Source organism: Knufia obscura (genome assembly GCF_036327395.1).
Source record: "Knufia obscura strain CCFEE 5817 isolate CBS 148926 chromosome Unknown scaffold_1, whole genome shotgun sequence".
Classification (NCBI taxonomy): Eukaryota; Fungi; Ascomycota; class Eurotiomycetes; order Chaetothyriales; family Trichomeriaceae; genus Knufia; species Knufia obscura.
Genome location: NW_027042687.1, coordinates 4,566,534 through 4,581,249, shown reverse-complemented (window position 1 = coordinate 4,581,249; position 14,716 = coordinate 4,566,534). Strand labels below are relative to the sequence as shown.

Below are 14,716 nucleotides of genomic sequence, written 5' to 3'. Positions count from 1 at the left end.
GAGAGTCGACGTGGCTATGGTTCGGCACGTACCTGTTCTAGGACATCATGCTTGTCACGGTTCTCGTCAGTATCACAAGTATAGCTCTTTCTAACCATAAATACTCTACCTTTTGGAAACCACCTCTTGCTCTATCTTATCTTACCCGACTACACTCAGGAAAGTCCCGCAACCATGGACCAGCCGCCCAGAATACCCGCCTTGAACTTCCAACGTTCGAACACAGGAAAACAGAGTCACAACCTGAAGTACCATGCTCAACCTCAACCTGTCATCTCACCTCAGGAGACTGGCACGACTCGAAGCAGATCCTCCCATGACAGCAGTGATAGCAGTAGCAGCAGCAGCAGCGATGACAGCACCACGGCCTACCACAACCACAACCGCAGCCACAACTCTATCCATGGACAACCTCAACAGACAGGCACAACCCACGCCAACATGAACACGAACACCGACACCACTACCTCCGCCGCCAGACTCCACGCAGAACTCGGTCTGCCCTACCAACCCCAACCCGAACCTCCACGCTTTGTCCCTTCTCGACCTGCGCCACAACCACCGGTCCCTCCACAGGTCCCATCGTCAACCTATTCACCAACACCAACTCCGACCCCAACAACATTCCACCCACTGCAATCCAGACCCCACCCATCCCTTCGCACCAAAATAACCAACTTCCTAACAACACAACCGCCCTGGTTCTACTGGACGTTATTCATCTTCCTGATTGGATCGACGATTTACTTGACAGTGTGGGTTATTGTGTTTCTGGTGGTTGTTGGGGAGAGGCAGGGTCAGGGACCGGCGTAGAAGGGTAGCAGCGAGATTGGAAAGAAGGTGTAAGGGCGTGGCGGTGGTGGGTGGATGGAGGTCTGCTGCTTCTGCTTCTGTTGCAGACGCTAGAGATGTACGGAGTTATGCGCCTGATGGTTATAGCGTGAGCGTTGTACTCTCCCATGGTGATCGAATACTAGTGGTGCTGAACCCAAATCCACTGATGCTACTATGCTGCTGGGCTGGTCGTGTGGCGTGAGCATATTGCATCCTGTTAATACGCCAGACGTACTGACTTTTGCTGAGGCATCTGCAGTTCTATACTTAAGATCTTACCTACTGTACGGAAGCATTTGGCCACTGGTAGCAGTGTCGCGCTCTTCTCCGGGTACTGGCGGAGACCGCCGGTGTGTAAGTTTGCCGTCTTGGGGGCTTGTTTAGGGCATAGCTCGGGCGCTGCCCTATCACTTTTCCACGCCTTGTGTTATCTGCTATTATTGAATAACAGCCTTGATGTTCGCGACCGCACGTTTGAAGCTATGGCAGAATGAGAATGTAGTAAGTAGAGCTTCTGTGGGGAATGCTTGGCCACTAAACGGCGTAAAAGTAGGGAATTCTGGTGCATGGTAGGTCGAACAGGCTGTAGTACTCATGGGACGTGGTAAATAAATTCTTGCTAGACATTCAACATGGCCACCGCCGTTTGCTCACGGCTTCACAATTAGCGCCCTACGACAAGGCTGCTCGGAAGGTCGGTGAAGCTGATTCGAAAGAACAGTCCGAATCTAGAATTATGTTTCGTTTCGAATTCGAAGAAGATGCTATATATGTAGGCTGATAGAATGCTTTAACGCTCGAGTTCCTTTCATGCATGCCGCGCAAAGGGGTATCAGTAAGTATCAATGCTGCCGTGCTATTCGTCCCTGTATGCTCTCGCCCAAAATGCTAAAGGTTGTGATGTCAAAATACAGCTGCTCTTCTCTCCCTATCTTACAGCCCCTCCCCTCTCTTATAATTCACCTTCTTCACGGCCCTCAGCAAAGGCAACGTATTTTCCCGCCCGGGTTTCCTTCCAATCTCAACGACCAGAAATCGTACAAAGTCCTGTAATATCCAGTAGCTACTGTGCGCACTCAGCATGTTCAGGTACTGGATCTCGAGCGGACCTCCACCAGACTGTAAGAAGTAATCGATCTGTCCGTTATCGTTGAGCAGGAACATGCGCTTTTCTGCGATTTCTTCTCTGGTGAAATTATGCGTTTCGAGCTCGACGGTCGATGGCATCTGCGAGACGCCGGGCCGCGTAGGACGAGTGATGTATCCATAGGCATCTGGCGCCACCGCAGTGCCCGAGAAACGTAGCGACCCACTAAGACGCTGGTAGAGGGATTGGCTGGCGGAAGGTATCGTCGCGGGCTGCAGCATAGATGCGTATTGGCTGTCCACGGCTGCGTTCTGCTGATAGGCGATCGGATCGTTTTTGTGCATAATGTTGTACATGTTGTCAACCGCGAGACAGCCGTAGCGTTCTTCTTCGCAGGCGACGCCAGGCCCGCGGTCCTCGAGTTCCATTCCTGGTTTGTGGCGGCCTTTTCTTGGGATGAGATTAGCACCGTTGAGTAGCAGGAAGAACCCAGAAGGACTGCCGCAGCAGAAGAGGTTGGTGGTGTTGAATTCAAAGATTGTGTCGCTGGGCACGCCTGTCGTCATTTCGATGTCTCGTGGTATAGTTGTAGGTTGTTGGCTCAGGATATCCATCGCCATGGCAGATCCCAGTGAGTGCGCGACAAGGTGAACTCGGCCATACTCTTCGAAGCCAGGATTATTCCTGCACCATAATCGATAGACTCGATTTGCTTCTCGGACGACAGCCGAGATCATTTTCTGTTTGTGATGTGACATGTAGTAAGGTATGTCAAGCATAACGTCCGAAATCATGGATCGGATTGCTGGTAGTGTCTCTGGTGTTATGTCCTTCAGCTCGTACTTGTTCTCTGCTTCGGCTTCTCGCGGCTTGTAGTCCTCGTCAAAGGACACTGTCAACCGCCAATTGACCGGCAAAACCATGATCCCAGCGTCATGCTTCATACTGCCTCGGACATTTTCTTGCGATAGCTGCACGTTGAATTCGCGTCGCAGCCCATTAATGGCATGGGTGAAATGGAAACTATCCACTCTTTCCGACAGTTTCTGGCCAATACCATGTATAACGAGGACAAGATCGGATACTTTTGGGGTCGAAGACTGGTCGTCGCAAACGTGGCAAGACATCCTTCGCGATCGAGTCGTGGCATCTCCTGATTGTGACATTTCTGCACCAGCTTTTGCATGTGCTGCTTTTGCGCCTTTTGCGCGGTCTGGGTGCAGTTTCTGCCATGCTTGCCGGCTGAAGCCTCGTACCACGGCCACACCAAGTTGTCTGCCTTTTCTCAACGCGCTCAGCGGTTTCCTATTCCTGCTCACTGAAGGTAGTGCACTCGGTCGTAATATTTGTGCATTTCTGCTGTCCGTGTAGACGACACTGTGCGACTGGAACAATCTCCTATCCTTATCTCGCTTCCGTGGATCTACTGCGATGTTATCGCCAATACTTGGCAGTTGCTCTTCCTCGATTTCGGTGCTCCCATCCATTTTGTCTGGCAGACCAGTACCAGGGCGACTTGTTGTTTTCTTCTCGTCTGGCCACAACTTATACACAATCTTCAGCTCGGCGGCCGCACCATGCTCGATACAAGCATTGAGCTCATCCTGGTACGTGGCGCTATATGGTTTCATGTCTTCGTAGCCGAGCTCGAGTCTGTTCGCAACATCTGCTGGAACGGGCAGCATACTATCTTTGTAGAACCAAGTAGCTCGGAGGACGTGAGACGTGTCGTTGATAGGACTCCAATAGATTGGTTTCATAGCCAGGTCCGGAAACTCAACGAGGTGTAACCTTGATACGCCTACCGGCACGAATGTCTTCCGCCTCTCCTCGTTCGGTGGAGATGTCGGGCGCTGCGGTGTCATTATCTTAATTTGACTCTTGTCAGCTCTCGGACTTGCCAGTGGACTGCTTGCATTCAACCTTCCCATAAGCTGTCTTGTGCTTGGAGCTCGGGCAAAGGGCCTGCCACTCATAGCAGATTCTTCGCTCACTGCAATGTGAGGAGGAACGGGAGCTCGCTCTGAGGTAGGCATCTCTTCGTGCTCGGGTATAGCCTGTTCTACAGGCGGTGATACGTCATCATCGTTCCTGCGCCGTTGTTCTCTCATGGGTGAGCGGTGCTTCTTCCTCTTCACAGAACCAAAATCTAGCTCTTCGGCGATTTCGTCGACTGTATTACGTCGGGATATGCCATTCTCTTGCGCATCGCTCTGGTCTAGCATAACCTCGGATTCAGACGTGATGCTCAGCTTCGCATTCCTGTCCGACTGTTTTCTAGTCATGATGGGGCTGTGGCTTCTGCTCGAGGCCTTCCTAGAGGACTTCCGCCTTGAGACACTGTTCCGGCTCTGACTTCGAAAATCTGGCACAGTCGGAAATGCAAAGCCGGACGACTCGGCTACTGGCGAGGTGAGCTCGGGAGTGAGCACCTGACCGCTCTGAAACTTTGGAAATGAGAACATTCGGTGCAGCCCTCTTGAGCCTGGCCTAGCCTTGAACTCCTCTTGTCTCCTGTGGTAGCCCTGCCATGCTTCTTCGAGTGCCGCATTGTCGCGTGACGAGAAAGGTTGCGGAGGCTGGTTCCCAACTTGCTCGGCCGTGATTGGAGGCAATGGCGACAGCGGGTCGTCGATAGGTAGAGGAGATGCATAGAAGAATTGTGCTTTGACCTTGGGAGGTGTAAGTCCATCTGCTACCGGGTGGTCGTCATCTGATTCGTAGAGGGCGCAAGTTGGGCCATAACTGTGCCCTTCCTCCATATTCGCGCTGTGGCAGGCATATGGGCAGGAGCGACAGGTGTTGGGCAGGTCGTTGTGAATCCTAGAAGACGAGATGACGAGTAGCAAACTTTACAGTGGTGAATAGGCTGGACTTGCGGTAGGGCTGACCGCCTCGGGGGTCCCGGTTGCGAAGTGTATCGGGAGAGCACGATTCGATCCGGCACGAAACTTGCTGCCCTACGAAAATAAACCTCTACAATCTAGCATGGATTGCATCAGTAATCGAGGAAGAAGCACTGGCATGGATCTTCAACTGGCAGCGACACCTGCCACATACCATAAAGTGTCACATAGCTGGAGCCTGCGGAAAACGAAGGAACAGTTGTTGGTATTTCATCGAAGCTTCCAAACTCTTGCTTCCGACGTGCTGCAGGCACGAGGTGACGTCTGTTGCGACCAAATCTCAGCTAAAAATGACGCCAAGGGCCAGCGATCCCTGTTGAAACGGCGCCTGCTTGATTAGCCAGCTGACACTTCCAAGCCACTTCCGCTGCATGTGAAGATCAGAACACCGAAGAAGGAATTATCAACCCTTCCATGGTCGTCGTACAGCATGGGACATTCCTATTTCTCTGACAGTCGGCATCCGCCGCAACGGCCACTTGGAACGGCCGACGAGCCATTACCACCATAATTAAGCAATTGCAGATCTATACAGCTCTTTTGATACATCATGAATCGCCCTTGAAGTAGCAACCCCGTCCTTTGAGGGCCGTAACCATATCCCAAGCATTTGGGAAGGACTAAAATAACCACGCTTCCTTGTGATACCTCTGCATTCCCGTCCGTGTCCCCCAAAAATCTTTGCTCGAGCGTATCCCAGGAGGCTGAGCCATGGAGGTCGTCCTCTTCTGCTCTATATCTTGATGTCTGACCAATACTGTTGAGCCATCTACTCGTCTCTCTACCCTCGAAGCGGGGTGGTCGGGTATTTGTGTGTTGTAGATTATTGTCTTGTTGAAGTTGTGTCCACAGTGTTCACGCAAACTCGTTTGCCTTTCCTTGGACCAGAAGACCAATGATGAGACCGAATAGACCAAGAACGCTGGAGAAGATCTCAATGACCAGAACCTTGACAAACAAGCTAGCATCGGCAGCATCAGCCAAAGCAGCGCTGCTACCGTTGATGCCGACACTGACGCCGCAGATCAAGTTGCACATGCCGACTGTGAGACCAGCCCAGAACAAAGCGTAGCCAGTGTAGTAGTTCGATCCCGAGTATAGCTGCTCTTCTGGCACCAAGCCCAGTTTCGAGGAGAAGACAATGGCCATGATGACTCCATAGATAGCCACGACTTCGCAAAAGATGATGGAGATGAGGTTCTTCGTCCGTATGCGTGGTGCCTTTACACCTCCTCCTAGTATCGATGTTCCTGTGATGAATATGCCCCTGCGCCACGAAGTCAGTGTTTCGTGTGCCGTTGCCATTGATGCGTGGGATCGTACCATGCTGCTCCGACGACTGAAAGACCTATACATAAGGCAATGCCGAGATCTGCCCAGGCGTATGGCGATACTGTCTCGAGGAACTGTCCGACCTAGAAGATATCAGCACATGCAAAGTTCAGAGTGCGAAACATGAAACGTACATTGAATTGCTCTCCTTCGCCATTGAACAGCATATCTGGCTCATGTTAGCTTGGTAGAAGGGCAGGCGTCAAGATTTCCATACACAGTCCAACTACACTCAGCGCCGCGACCGCGCCGCCCGACGCATATGTGACACTCATGCTGTCGGTTCGCAAGGAGAATTCACCGGCGGAAAGAGAAGCGCAAGGGCGAAATGAATGGTTGATGAATAGTCTGCGCCGCAGTCAACAACGACTGGGAAGCTTCTATGACGGCTATTTGCATGAATGGTTCTTGGCAACTACCGTACAACTACATCGTGACTTCCTCTTCCCAAAATCCTATCCTTTCGAGCTCCGGTTCCTTCAGCACAGGTAACGAGTTCATACAACCCTACCGTGTAGCTTTGAGTATTCTGTCTAACGTCGAATGGTCTTCATGAGCAAGTCATGATAACAGCGGCGCACATCTGCTGAACCGACTGAGGAGAGGAGACCACCGAAACCTCGGCGTTCGTCTCCTCTCGGCGATCAGTATCGTCGCTTGCCAAATCCATCCCAATCATCAACGAGAAGTGTACTTCAGGACGCAAGAGTCCGGAAACTTTCTTCTACGCTCCAACACCTCTTGCTTGACACGCAGCACGCGAGATTGATCTCCTGTAAGTATTGATTGCGCCGCGAGTGCTACGAAAACTTCCAAGAGCCCATGCCTTTCGGAAATACTTCGAAGTTCACCCTCGAGATCTGCTGCAGTGACTTCGAGTCCGCCAAACTTGCCGAGAAACATGGAGCAGACCGTATCGAGCTTTGCCAGAACCTCGAGCAAGGCGGTGTCACGCCTTCATACGGTCTGATCAAGAAATGTGTCGAGAAGCTTAACATTCCAGTACATGTGCTAATTCGCCCTCGGACTGGACACTTCGGATATCTAAGCAGCGAATTTGATGTCATGCGAGAAGACGTCAAAATCTGCAAAGAACTGGGATGTGCTGGTGTAGTTATCGGAGTGGGAGGCCACTCTCACAAGGTTGATGGAGGAAGAAACCCTGCTCTGGTTGAGGACGCAGGCGGCATGGCAGTCACCTTTCATAGAGCCTTTGACGACATGTCAGAGTACAGCGATATGCTCTACGCGCTGGAAGCTGTTATCAAAACTGGTTGTTCGAGACTGCTGACATCGGGACGAGCTGAGACTGCCGAGGAGGGTATTGATCAGGTTGCGGAGCTGGTGCAAGAAGCAGAAGGTAGAATCATCATCATGGCTGGTTCAGGTGTCACGCCGGAGAACGTTAAGCACATCATTGAGCAGACAGGAGTGCGGGAGGTTCATACAAGCGCTAAGCGTGTGAAGAAGCATACCGAGAAGAATCAGAGACGAGGCTTGTTTGAGGCACATCAGCTTGTAGTAGACGGCCAAATTGTTTCGAAGATGGTCGAAGTGCTAGAAAGTATACAGCTTGACAGCTTACCACCGTTAGTGCCAAGAGCTAAGAGGATCAAACTTGGTCAAGCTGAAGAGATCGTTATGCCAATTGGAGATGGTTACGGGTTTACCGTCGACACTCAACCATCAGTGTCCGGCACTCAGGCTCTCCCCAACCGCGCTGGAGACCCTAGTGGTGGAGAAGAATTCGACCCCTTTCTCGTTTATGCCACTCATCCGACAACGAAATGAATCATGTCTCAGAAACCCTCCAGTATCTGTCTATTCTTTCTTCTGGCTCGGCCTTGTCTGCCCTGACAAGATATCTACGGGCCCTGAAGCAGTCCAGCTGGGCATGAAATGAGAAGTTCTTGAAGCTGATGTGAATGTGTCAAGCTGAACAAAGGATGGACAAAATAAGCCGCTGGTTATCTGATGGCTGTTTGAGATACAACAATTGTACCCGGGACTCAAGTGGTCATCAAGTGGTCAAGCTGTCCATCATTGCAATTATAATCTTCGCAGTCGAACCGTTGGAGGTGGTGCCGCCTTCCAGAATCAGAATGTGTGAGCATACTTTGTACCTTCACGAATTGAGTCATTACTTGCAACTACCGGGCACAAGAAGTGGTCGCTTGACCTGCCCGTCTGTGCCTGAAGGCGACTGCTGCCTCGATGATTCGGGAGTTGCACAATGGCAACAAAATAGAAGCAATCACGACACCACTCCCAGATCACGCCTTCCCCAATTAGGTTAGCAGCTGCCTGATCTCAAGACAAGGCTTGGCATTCCTGCAGACTACTTATTTCCATCTTCGACTTCCACAAGACTTGAGAACTTTCTTTCCAGCTCTCGTAAGAATTCCCAAACCAGCCCTACATTCGACATCATGACTGACTGCTTCTCAGTTTGCCTTTTGGCTTAGGTCAGTACCTTCTGCAGTACTACAAAGACAACATACTGACGCATCAACAGATCAAGTGGTCAGTACCTTGGAAGCCTCAAAGGCAACATTGCTAACAACCTCACAGTAGTATCTGTTCTTTCCAGTTTAACCCCTGGAAGCCATCTCTACGGAGTGGCATCTATTGGTTATCCAATTTTTTTCACCTCGACGAAGCTCCCCTGGCTCTTGAGTCATGAGCGAAGTCATTGTTGCGCTGGCCTTACACTACCGCCTTCTGCAGCAAAACCATCTTTTCATCAAACGTCTAGCCTTGCGCAAGAGTCTGGGGAAGAGTATGAATGAAGTCAAAAGCTGGAAATGAAGAACGCATCCTGCGCCATATTAGCACGGGAGTGTGATGAGGGTGGTTGTCACGACACTGGCGGCCACCACGACGATGAAATTCGAGTCTAGCCATCCCCGGATCAGTGAGCGTCGTGACGCAGCCAACATCGACAGTGACAAATGAGCGTTTCCGATAGAAACATTAATCTAGAGCATCTTGGTTTGCAAAACCCGCGTTCGTGGTCGAACTATCGAGTTCCGCTCCCAAGAAATCGTATCTGAACCAATCGTAGCGGAGTAAGGCAGCAAGGCCGAAATACTTGCGTCTCGAAATATTTCGATCATCGACCACTGTACTGTTCGAACATTCAGCCGTGTCGCATATCATGGCCGACGTCGCAAAGGCTCTTTCAGAGCAGACGCGATCGCTGTTCGGCAGTGACTATGGCCAAGCAACAGCAGATCCAGGGCTAATCGCGCTCTCATACAAGCGCAAAGCAGAATATGAAAATGTCAAGGAACTACCACGAGCTCTGGCAGAGAAACAGGCGCAAGCAGCACAACGAGGACCGAAGCGGCCGAAGGTGCAAAATGGAGGCAGTACTGCTTTGGTCAGGGTTAACGGCGAATCAAAATCCTCAGCAGACGGCGCACCTTCAGGCACATCCTCAAGTCTAGTGCGACGACCGAATATGCTACAGTCAAGACCAGAATGGCATGCACCATGGAAGTTGATGAGAGTGATTTCGGGTCATTTGGGCTGGGTACGGACGTTGGCCGTCGACCCAGACAACCAATATTTCGTGTCAGGCGCAGGCGACAGGACGATCAAGATTTGGGATCTCGCGACAGGAAATCTACGACTTACACTGACTGGCCACATCTCGACTGTTCGTGGTCTTGCTGTATCTCCTCGACACCCATACCTCTTCTCTTGCGGCGAAGACAAGAAAGTCAAATGCTGGGATCTGGAAGCAAACAAGGTCATAAGAGATTACCACGGTCATCTATCAGGCGTCTACACTCTCTCCCTCCACCCGACTCTTGATGTACTAGTAACAGGCGGCCGTGACGGCGTAGCAAGAGTGTGGGACATGCGAACAAGAGCCAACATTCACGTTCTATCAGGTCACAAACAGACCGTCACAGATGTGAAATGCCAGGAAGCAGATCCACAAGTCATTACCTCATCCCTCGACAAGACAGTTCGACTCTGGGATCTAGCAGCAGGCAAAACCATGGGCGTCCTCACACACCACAAGAAGGGCGTCAGAGCACTAGCACTCCATCCCAAAGAGTTCACCTTCGCATCAGCATCGACACAAACAATCAAGCAATGGAAATGTCCTGAGGGCGCCCTCATGCAGAACTTCGACGGCCATAACTCCGTCATCAACACACTCGCGGTCAATGAAGAGAACGTGCTCTTCAGTGGTGGAGACGACGGCACAATGTCCTTTTGGGACTGGAAGACTGGCCATCGCTTTCAGGCTAATGACTCGATCGCTCAGCCTGGTTCTCTGGATGCTGAAGCTGGAATCATGAGCTCTACATTTGACCGAACTGGTCTTCGACTGATCACCGGAGAGGCTGATAAGACTATTAAGATCTGGAGGCAGGACCCAAATGCGACGCCTGAGACTCATCCGTTGGAGTGGAAGCCTACGCTGAGCAGAGTCAAATACTGAGCACGTCGAAGGCTTTCTATGACGCTTGGTTACGAGTATACAGCCCACAAAGAGAAATTTTCTGGACAAGCTTCTGCACAGAGAATGTGATCCGTGAGGCAAGCACGTCAAGTTGTTGCATCCGCTTTTTAGCCAAGTCTAACATGTTTCGGTGAGCGGAGTTCATCGAATTGATTGAGACGTTTGTGGAGTCGTGAAGGTCGCGGGGCAGAACCGGTGCGACACTCCAGCATGCATTCCCATTCACGACATGGCAAACGCGGAGCTAGCTGCAGCCCAAATGGTCGAAGCAGTCTCAACCTCACCTGATTCAAGCAATGACAGAAACGCTATTGCCATGCTAACAGAGACTGCCGACATAATTGCCTCACGTCCCACAAAGAGTTTACCTCATCATCATGGGTAGTTCCAAACCGGCAACTACGAAGCCGACATGATCTTTCCAGGTTCTTCGGCGTATCTACCACCTTTATCGCGCAAACTTAGCGCTGCTTCAAACGCGGGGACGCATTCAGGACAGAGGTCGAGCAGTGCTGCAAGTACTATCTAAATATGGCAATTGCAATAACCACTTCCACAGTCTGGTTAAGAGACGATCAAGATGCATAGAGCTGATGGCCCATGAAGCTTACGACAACAAAGGAAGGCTATTCTACCTGTCTTACCAGGGTTGAGGTACTGCCGCTGCTAAGAAAACCGTCGACCTGGAAACGGAGAACATGGAGGCCGCGAGGCAACGCTTCGCTCAGGGACATAGGTGTTTTGCCGTTGTTGCAGGGAATTGAGACGAGGAGGGTGAGAGCAGACTAGGACAAGGAGGCCCATGAACGTGTTGGCGAGCATTCAGGAGGAAGACACCTACTTCGTGAGCAAGCCTCAGAAACCCGGTTCAAAAGCACAGCCAAATTAAGCTGGATTTTGCACCTACTTTCTTCTCAAGCCTTGCGCGAGTACCCTACCAATGCGCCTCTCTGCTTGTCACGGCAGAATGAAACGCTGATCCGTCAGCTCGTTATGAAGAACCCCATATTCGCCAGTCACCAAACCCCCAGCTTCTGTCACCAACCTCATCACGACAGGCTGGCTGTAATACCAATGCAGAATAAAAGCCGTTAAGTCAGCGCTATGTTCGATCTTAGCCTGCCCGATCCCACCTTATTTGCCTTCTCCTGATAGACTAAGTGTACTATTCACAAGCACAAACACCCACCTAGATCATGGATACCACAAGACTTCCCCCATCGCAAGGCACAGACATAACCGATGCGAACCCCTCAACAACGCGGCCAGACGAGCACGACGGACGTCCAATCCCTCTTACACCAATTCCAGAGGTTTCACGACAGCCACCGCTACCGGCGCCCCGACCGCGACCCACGGCCTCTTTCCCGTCGAGATTTCGGTGGTGGCTCCGTGGACAGCCAGCTTGGTTCTACTACACGCTGTTCATCGCGTTAATGCTGGGGCTGCTTTCTTCTATGATTGCTGTGGTTATTGTTATTCAGTGGCGTGGGAGAGATCGGGAACGGTAGATGGAGGACATGATCATCGGACCTGGACGATGGTGGAAAGTCTGTTGGGCAGGTCTCGCATATTCAGTAGCCATTGGATAGTTTGGACCCGAGAACAAGAGAGTTGGCATAGAGACTAGCCCAAACGTGTTCAAGGTGGTGGAGGGACGGATGACACCCACTGGCAAGAGGCGATGCAGTCTTCGAGTGGGTCAAGGACGTCTCAATGAGCTACGAAAGTCCAAGTCAAACAACAATTTTTGTGGGACAGGCAGGTCGAACTAGATGAAAGAAGCACGTCTGTGGAGGCAGGCGAAGCACTCACGTTCTGTAACACAGCGGCTCTACAATATACGGCGGACGACGGAACATGGTCATGCATATGATACTGGGTCCCGTCTGAGAAAAGTTGCGTATGGCAAGGCTCCTGATGGTTCTGTAGACGCAATCGCATCAACTCATAGATTGTACTCCAAATCAGACGCCTCCGCTAATCGCCCCAAGATGCTCTTCCTGATATCGTTCCGAGATGCCATAGTATGTCGTTCTTGTGTAGTCGTCTCACTTGTGCGGCATGGGTCGCAATCGTCTCATGAAAGCGCTAAGGTCATTTCTTCTTCTTTGGTGCATCACCACCACTAGCGGCTTTGGCTTCAGCAGCTGTGCAGACCAGGTCAGCCTCACCGCCTATACACACATAGCATATTCAAAACCATATACTCACCTTTTGCCTGCTTTTCTCGCATGATGGCCGCTTGAGCCTCTTTCGTACGCTGAAATTCTGTGCCGGACATTGTGTTCTTCTTTGCCTGTGATGACCGGACGTATCAGTGCCCGCCTTCTCTTTTCGACTTGCGCATTTCCGACATCTTCTGTCCTGGGTCGCTTCTTTTCAAGCCATCGATCACACTTACCGCTCCAGCCGCTTCTTTCAGGTTCTTCTCACGCGCCTTTTCTCTCTGATTGCCACGAGTCATTTTGAACGGACAGTCGTCGAGGCCGAATTTACAGAATGCTCAGAGTGCGAGGAATGTGAGGTACTGGTATTTAGCGGGATAAAGAATCAAACTGGCGGCCTGTCAGAAAATAAAACGGCGCACCCGTACTCAGCGATTTCACGTGACACGCTCCCATCCCTCGCCATCCCTTGGTTGGCTACTACTAGAAATATCGCAGAACACCTGGTCACTCGGGCTTCGTCTGTACGTGTCAAGGCTTATGGTCTGATCGTAAGCATTGGAATTCTCTGCTGTACCAACTTTCGGGCTACAGAAATGATACAATGACATCCACTGCGATATCGTCGCTCCTGAGCAGGTAAGCCACCAGCACAATGCTCTGCTTTTGTCTCGTCAATAACGAAACAGTGTCAAGCCTTTCTGGCCGCTGCTCTTTACGATAGTGCTTCCACGAGGGTATGGCTATTTCAATGCACTGAAGACCGCATATCGAACCCGGCCGCCGCCCAAACCATTACCGCCAAGAGTCAACAGGAGCCTCAATATCTTGTTCTGCTCCGTACTCTTCTTCCTCGTCCAGTCACTCCGCCCTATACCGAACCAAGATATGCAGAATGTCTTCAGCACTACCGGCACCCGCATTGGTGTGCCTTCTGATGTGCTGTTCACGCGGCTTGCTATGCTCAGACCAAATGGTATTCTGACAGCTGCTGATGAAGCTCTTCAGTCAGCACTCGGCAGCAAGAAGTATGACGGAAACGAGCACCACCTCACGTATATATGCTGACATGAACAGCTCCCGTACAGTCTACCTCGCCTACGGCGCTTCAACACTACTAGACTGCCCGTTCTGTCACTCCGACCAACCACTAACATACACAATCTACTCACTCCCCACAACAGTCTTCCTACCACACCTTCTTCACCTCGTCATAATTGGCCTCGCCACCTCCGCCACCCTCACTTCCCCAATAAGCGCGACATCACGGACAAGCCTACTCATCCCAGCCCTCATGTTCCTCGCCCTTGACGGTTGGTTCAACGTAGCCGCAACATTCATTCCACCCATCACCGTTCCGGGACAAACCTCCCCAAGCTCGCTCTTCGTCTATATGCGTCGCTTCCGGCCAATCAGCATCTCTTGTCTCGACGTCCTCTTCGCGCTCTACCTCTGGACAACAAGCACAGGCCGCTTCGTCTTCTTCCCTTTCCTCAGCGATCCGAATGCAGCGGATAACGCCGGTGTCGAGACTCTGCAAGCCCAGACACAGGAACTCATCCGGAACAGCGGGGTGGCGCTGCAGACTGTTCAGGCTAAGCTGAGGGCGTACACTATAGCGAGGAATACAGTTAACCGCGATCAAAACTTGAAAGCTGCCGAAGATCGATACTGGAGGGAAGTTGTTAGTCGTGAAGCTGAGATGGATAGTGCTGGTGGTGGTATTGCTGGCAACAACGATGAGATCTATCAGGATGAGGAGGTCCAGGCTGCTATTGCGAGGGTGTATGGACAGGGAGGAGTCGATGTTCCGAGAGCAAAGAAGGAGGCTAGTGCGTTCGTTGATGGTGTTACGCAAGGGCTGGAGAATGCTTGAGGAGGTGAAGATGCACTTGGTACTCGAGGATCG

The 14,716-nt window shown here is 51.4% G+C and overlaps 6 protein-coding genes across 6 annotated transcripts; 4 read left to right on the top strand and 2 right to left on the bottom strand.

Moving 5' to 3' along the window:
- Nucleotides 1-174: 174 nt before the first annotated feature.
- Nucleotides 175-813, top strand: PMZ80_001728 (uncharacterized protein; the record flags this gene model as incomplete). The annotated part of the gene is made up of 1 exon (XM_064870168.1): nt 175-813. One exon carries the CDS (start codon nt 175-177, stop codon nt 811-813), a length of 639 nt encoding a protein of 212 aa, XP_064735665.1.
- Nucleotides 814-1,767: 954 nt separating this feature from the next.
- Nucleotides 1,768-4,683, bottom strand: PMZ80_001727 (uncharacterized protein; the record flags this gene model as incomplete). The annotated part of the gene is made up of 1 exon (XM_064870167.1): nt 1,768-4,683. The coding sequence occupies one exon, from the start codon at nt 4,681-4,683 to the stop codon at nt 1,768-1,770; it is 2,916 nt and encodes a 971-aa protein (XP_064735664.1).
- A 999-nt stretch (nt 4,684-5,682) lies between these two features.
- vma16 (V-type proton ATPase subunit c'') lies at nt 5,683-6,434 on the bottom strand (the record flags this gene model as incomplete). The annotated part of the gene is made up of 4 exons (XM_064870166.1): nt 5,683-6,094; nt 6,151-6,242; nt 6,294-6,328; nt 6,377-6,434. 4 exons carry the CDS (start codon nt 6,432-6,434, stop codon nt 5,683-5,685), a joined length of 597 nt encoding a protein of 198 aa, XP_064735663.1.
- A 547-nt stretch (nt 6,435-6,981) lies between these two features.
- Nucleotides 6,982-7,950, top strand: PMZ80_001725 (uncharacterized protein; the record flags this gene model as incomplete). The annotated part of the gene is made up of 1 exon (XM_064870165.1): nt 6,982-7,950. The coding sequence occupies one exon, from the start codon at nt 6,982-6,984 to the stop codon at nt 7,948-7,950; it is 969 nt and encodes a 322-aa protein (XP_064735662.1).
- Nucleotides 7,951-9,316: 1,366 nt separating this feature from the next.
- PRP46 (pre-mRNA-splicing factor prp46) lies at nt 9,317-10,618 on the top strand (the record flags this gene model as incomplete). The annotated part of the gene is made up of 1 exon (XM_064870164.1): nt 9,317-10,618. One exon carries the CDS (start codon nt 9,317-9,319, stop codon nt 10,616-10,618), a length of 1,302 nt encoding a protein of 433 aa, XP_064735661.1.
- Nucleotides 10,619-13,411: 2,793 nt separating this feature from the next.
- PMZ80_001723 (uncharacterized protein) lies at nt 13,412-14,683 on the top strand (the record flags this gene model as incomplete). Its single annotated transcript, XM_064870163.1, has 3 exons — nt 13,412-13,446; nt 13,497-13,835; nt 13,885-14,683. The coding sequence occupies 3 exons, from the start codon at nt 13,412-13,414 to the stop codon at nt 14,681-14,683; spliced, it is 1,173 nt and encodes a 390-aa protein (XP_064735660.1).
- Between the last annotated feature and the right edge of the window lie 33 nt (nt 14,684-14,716).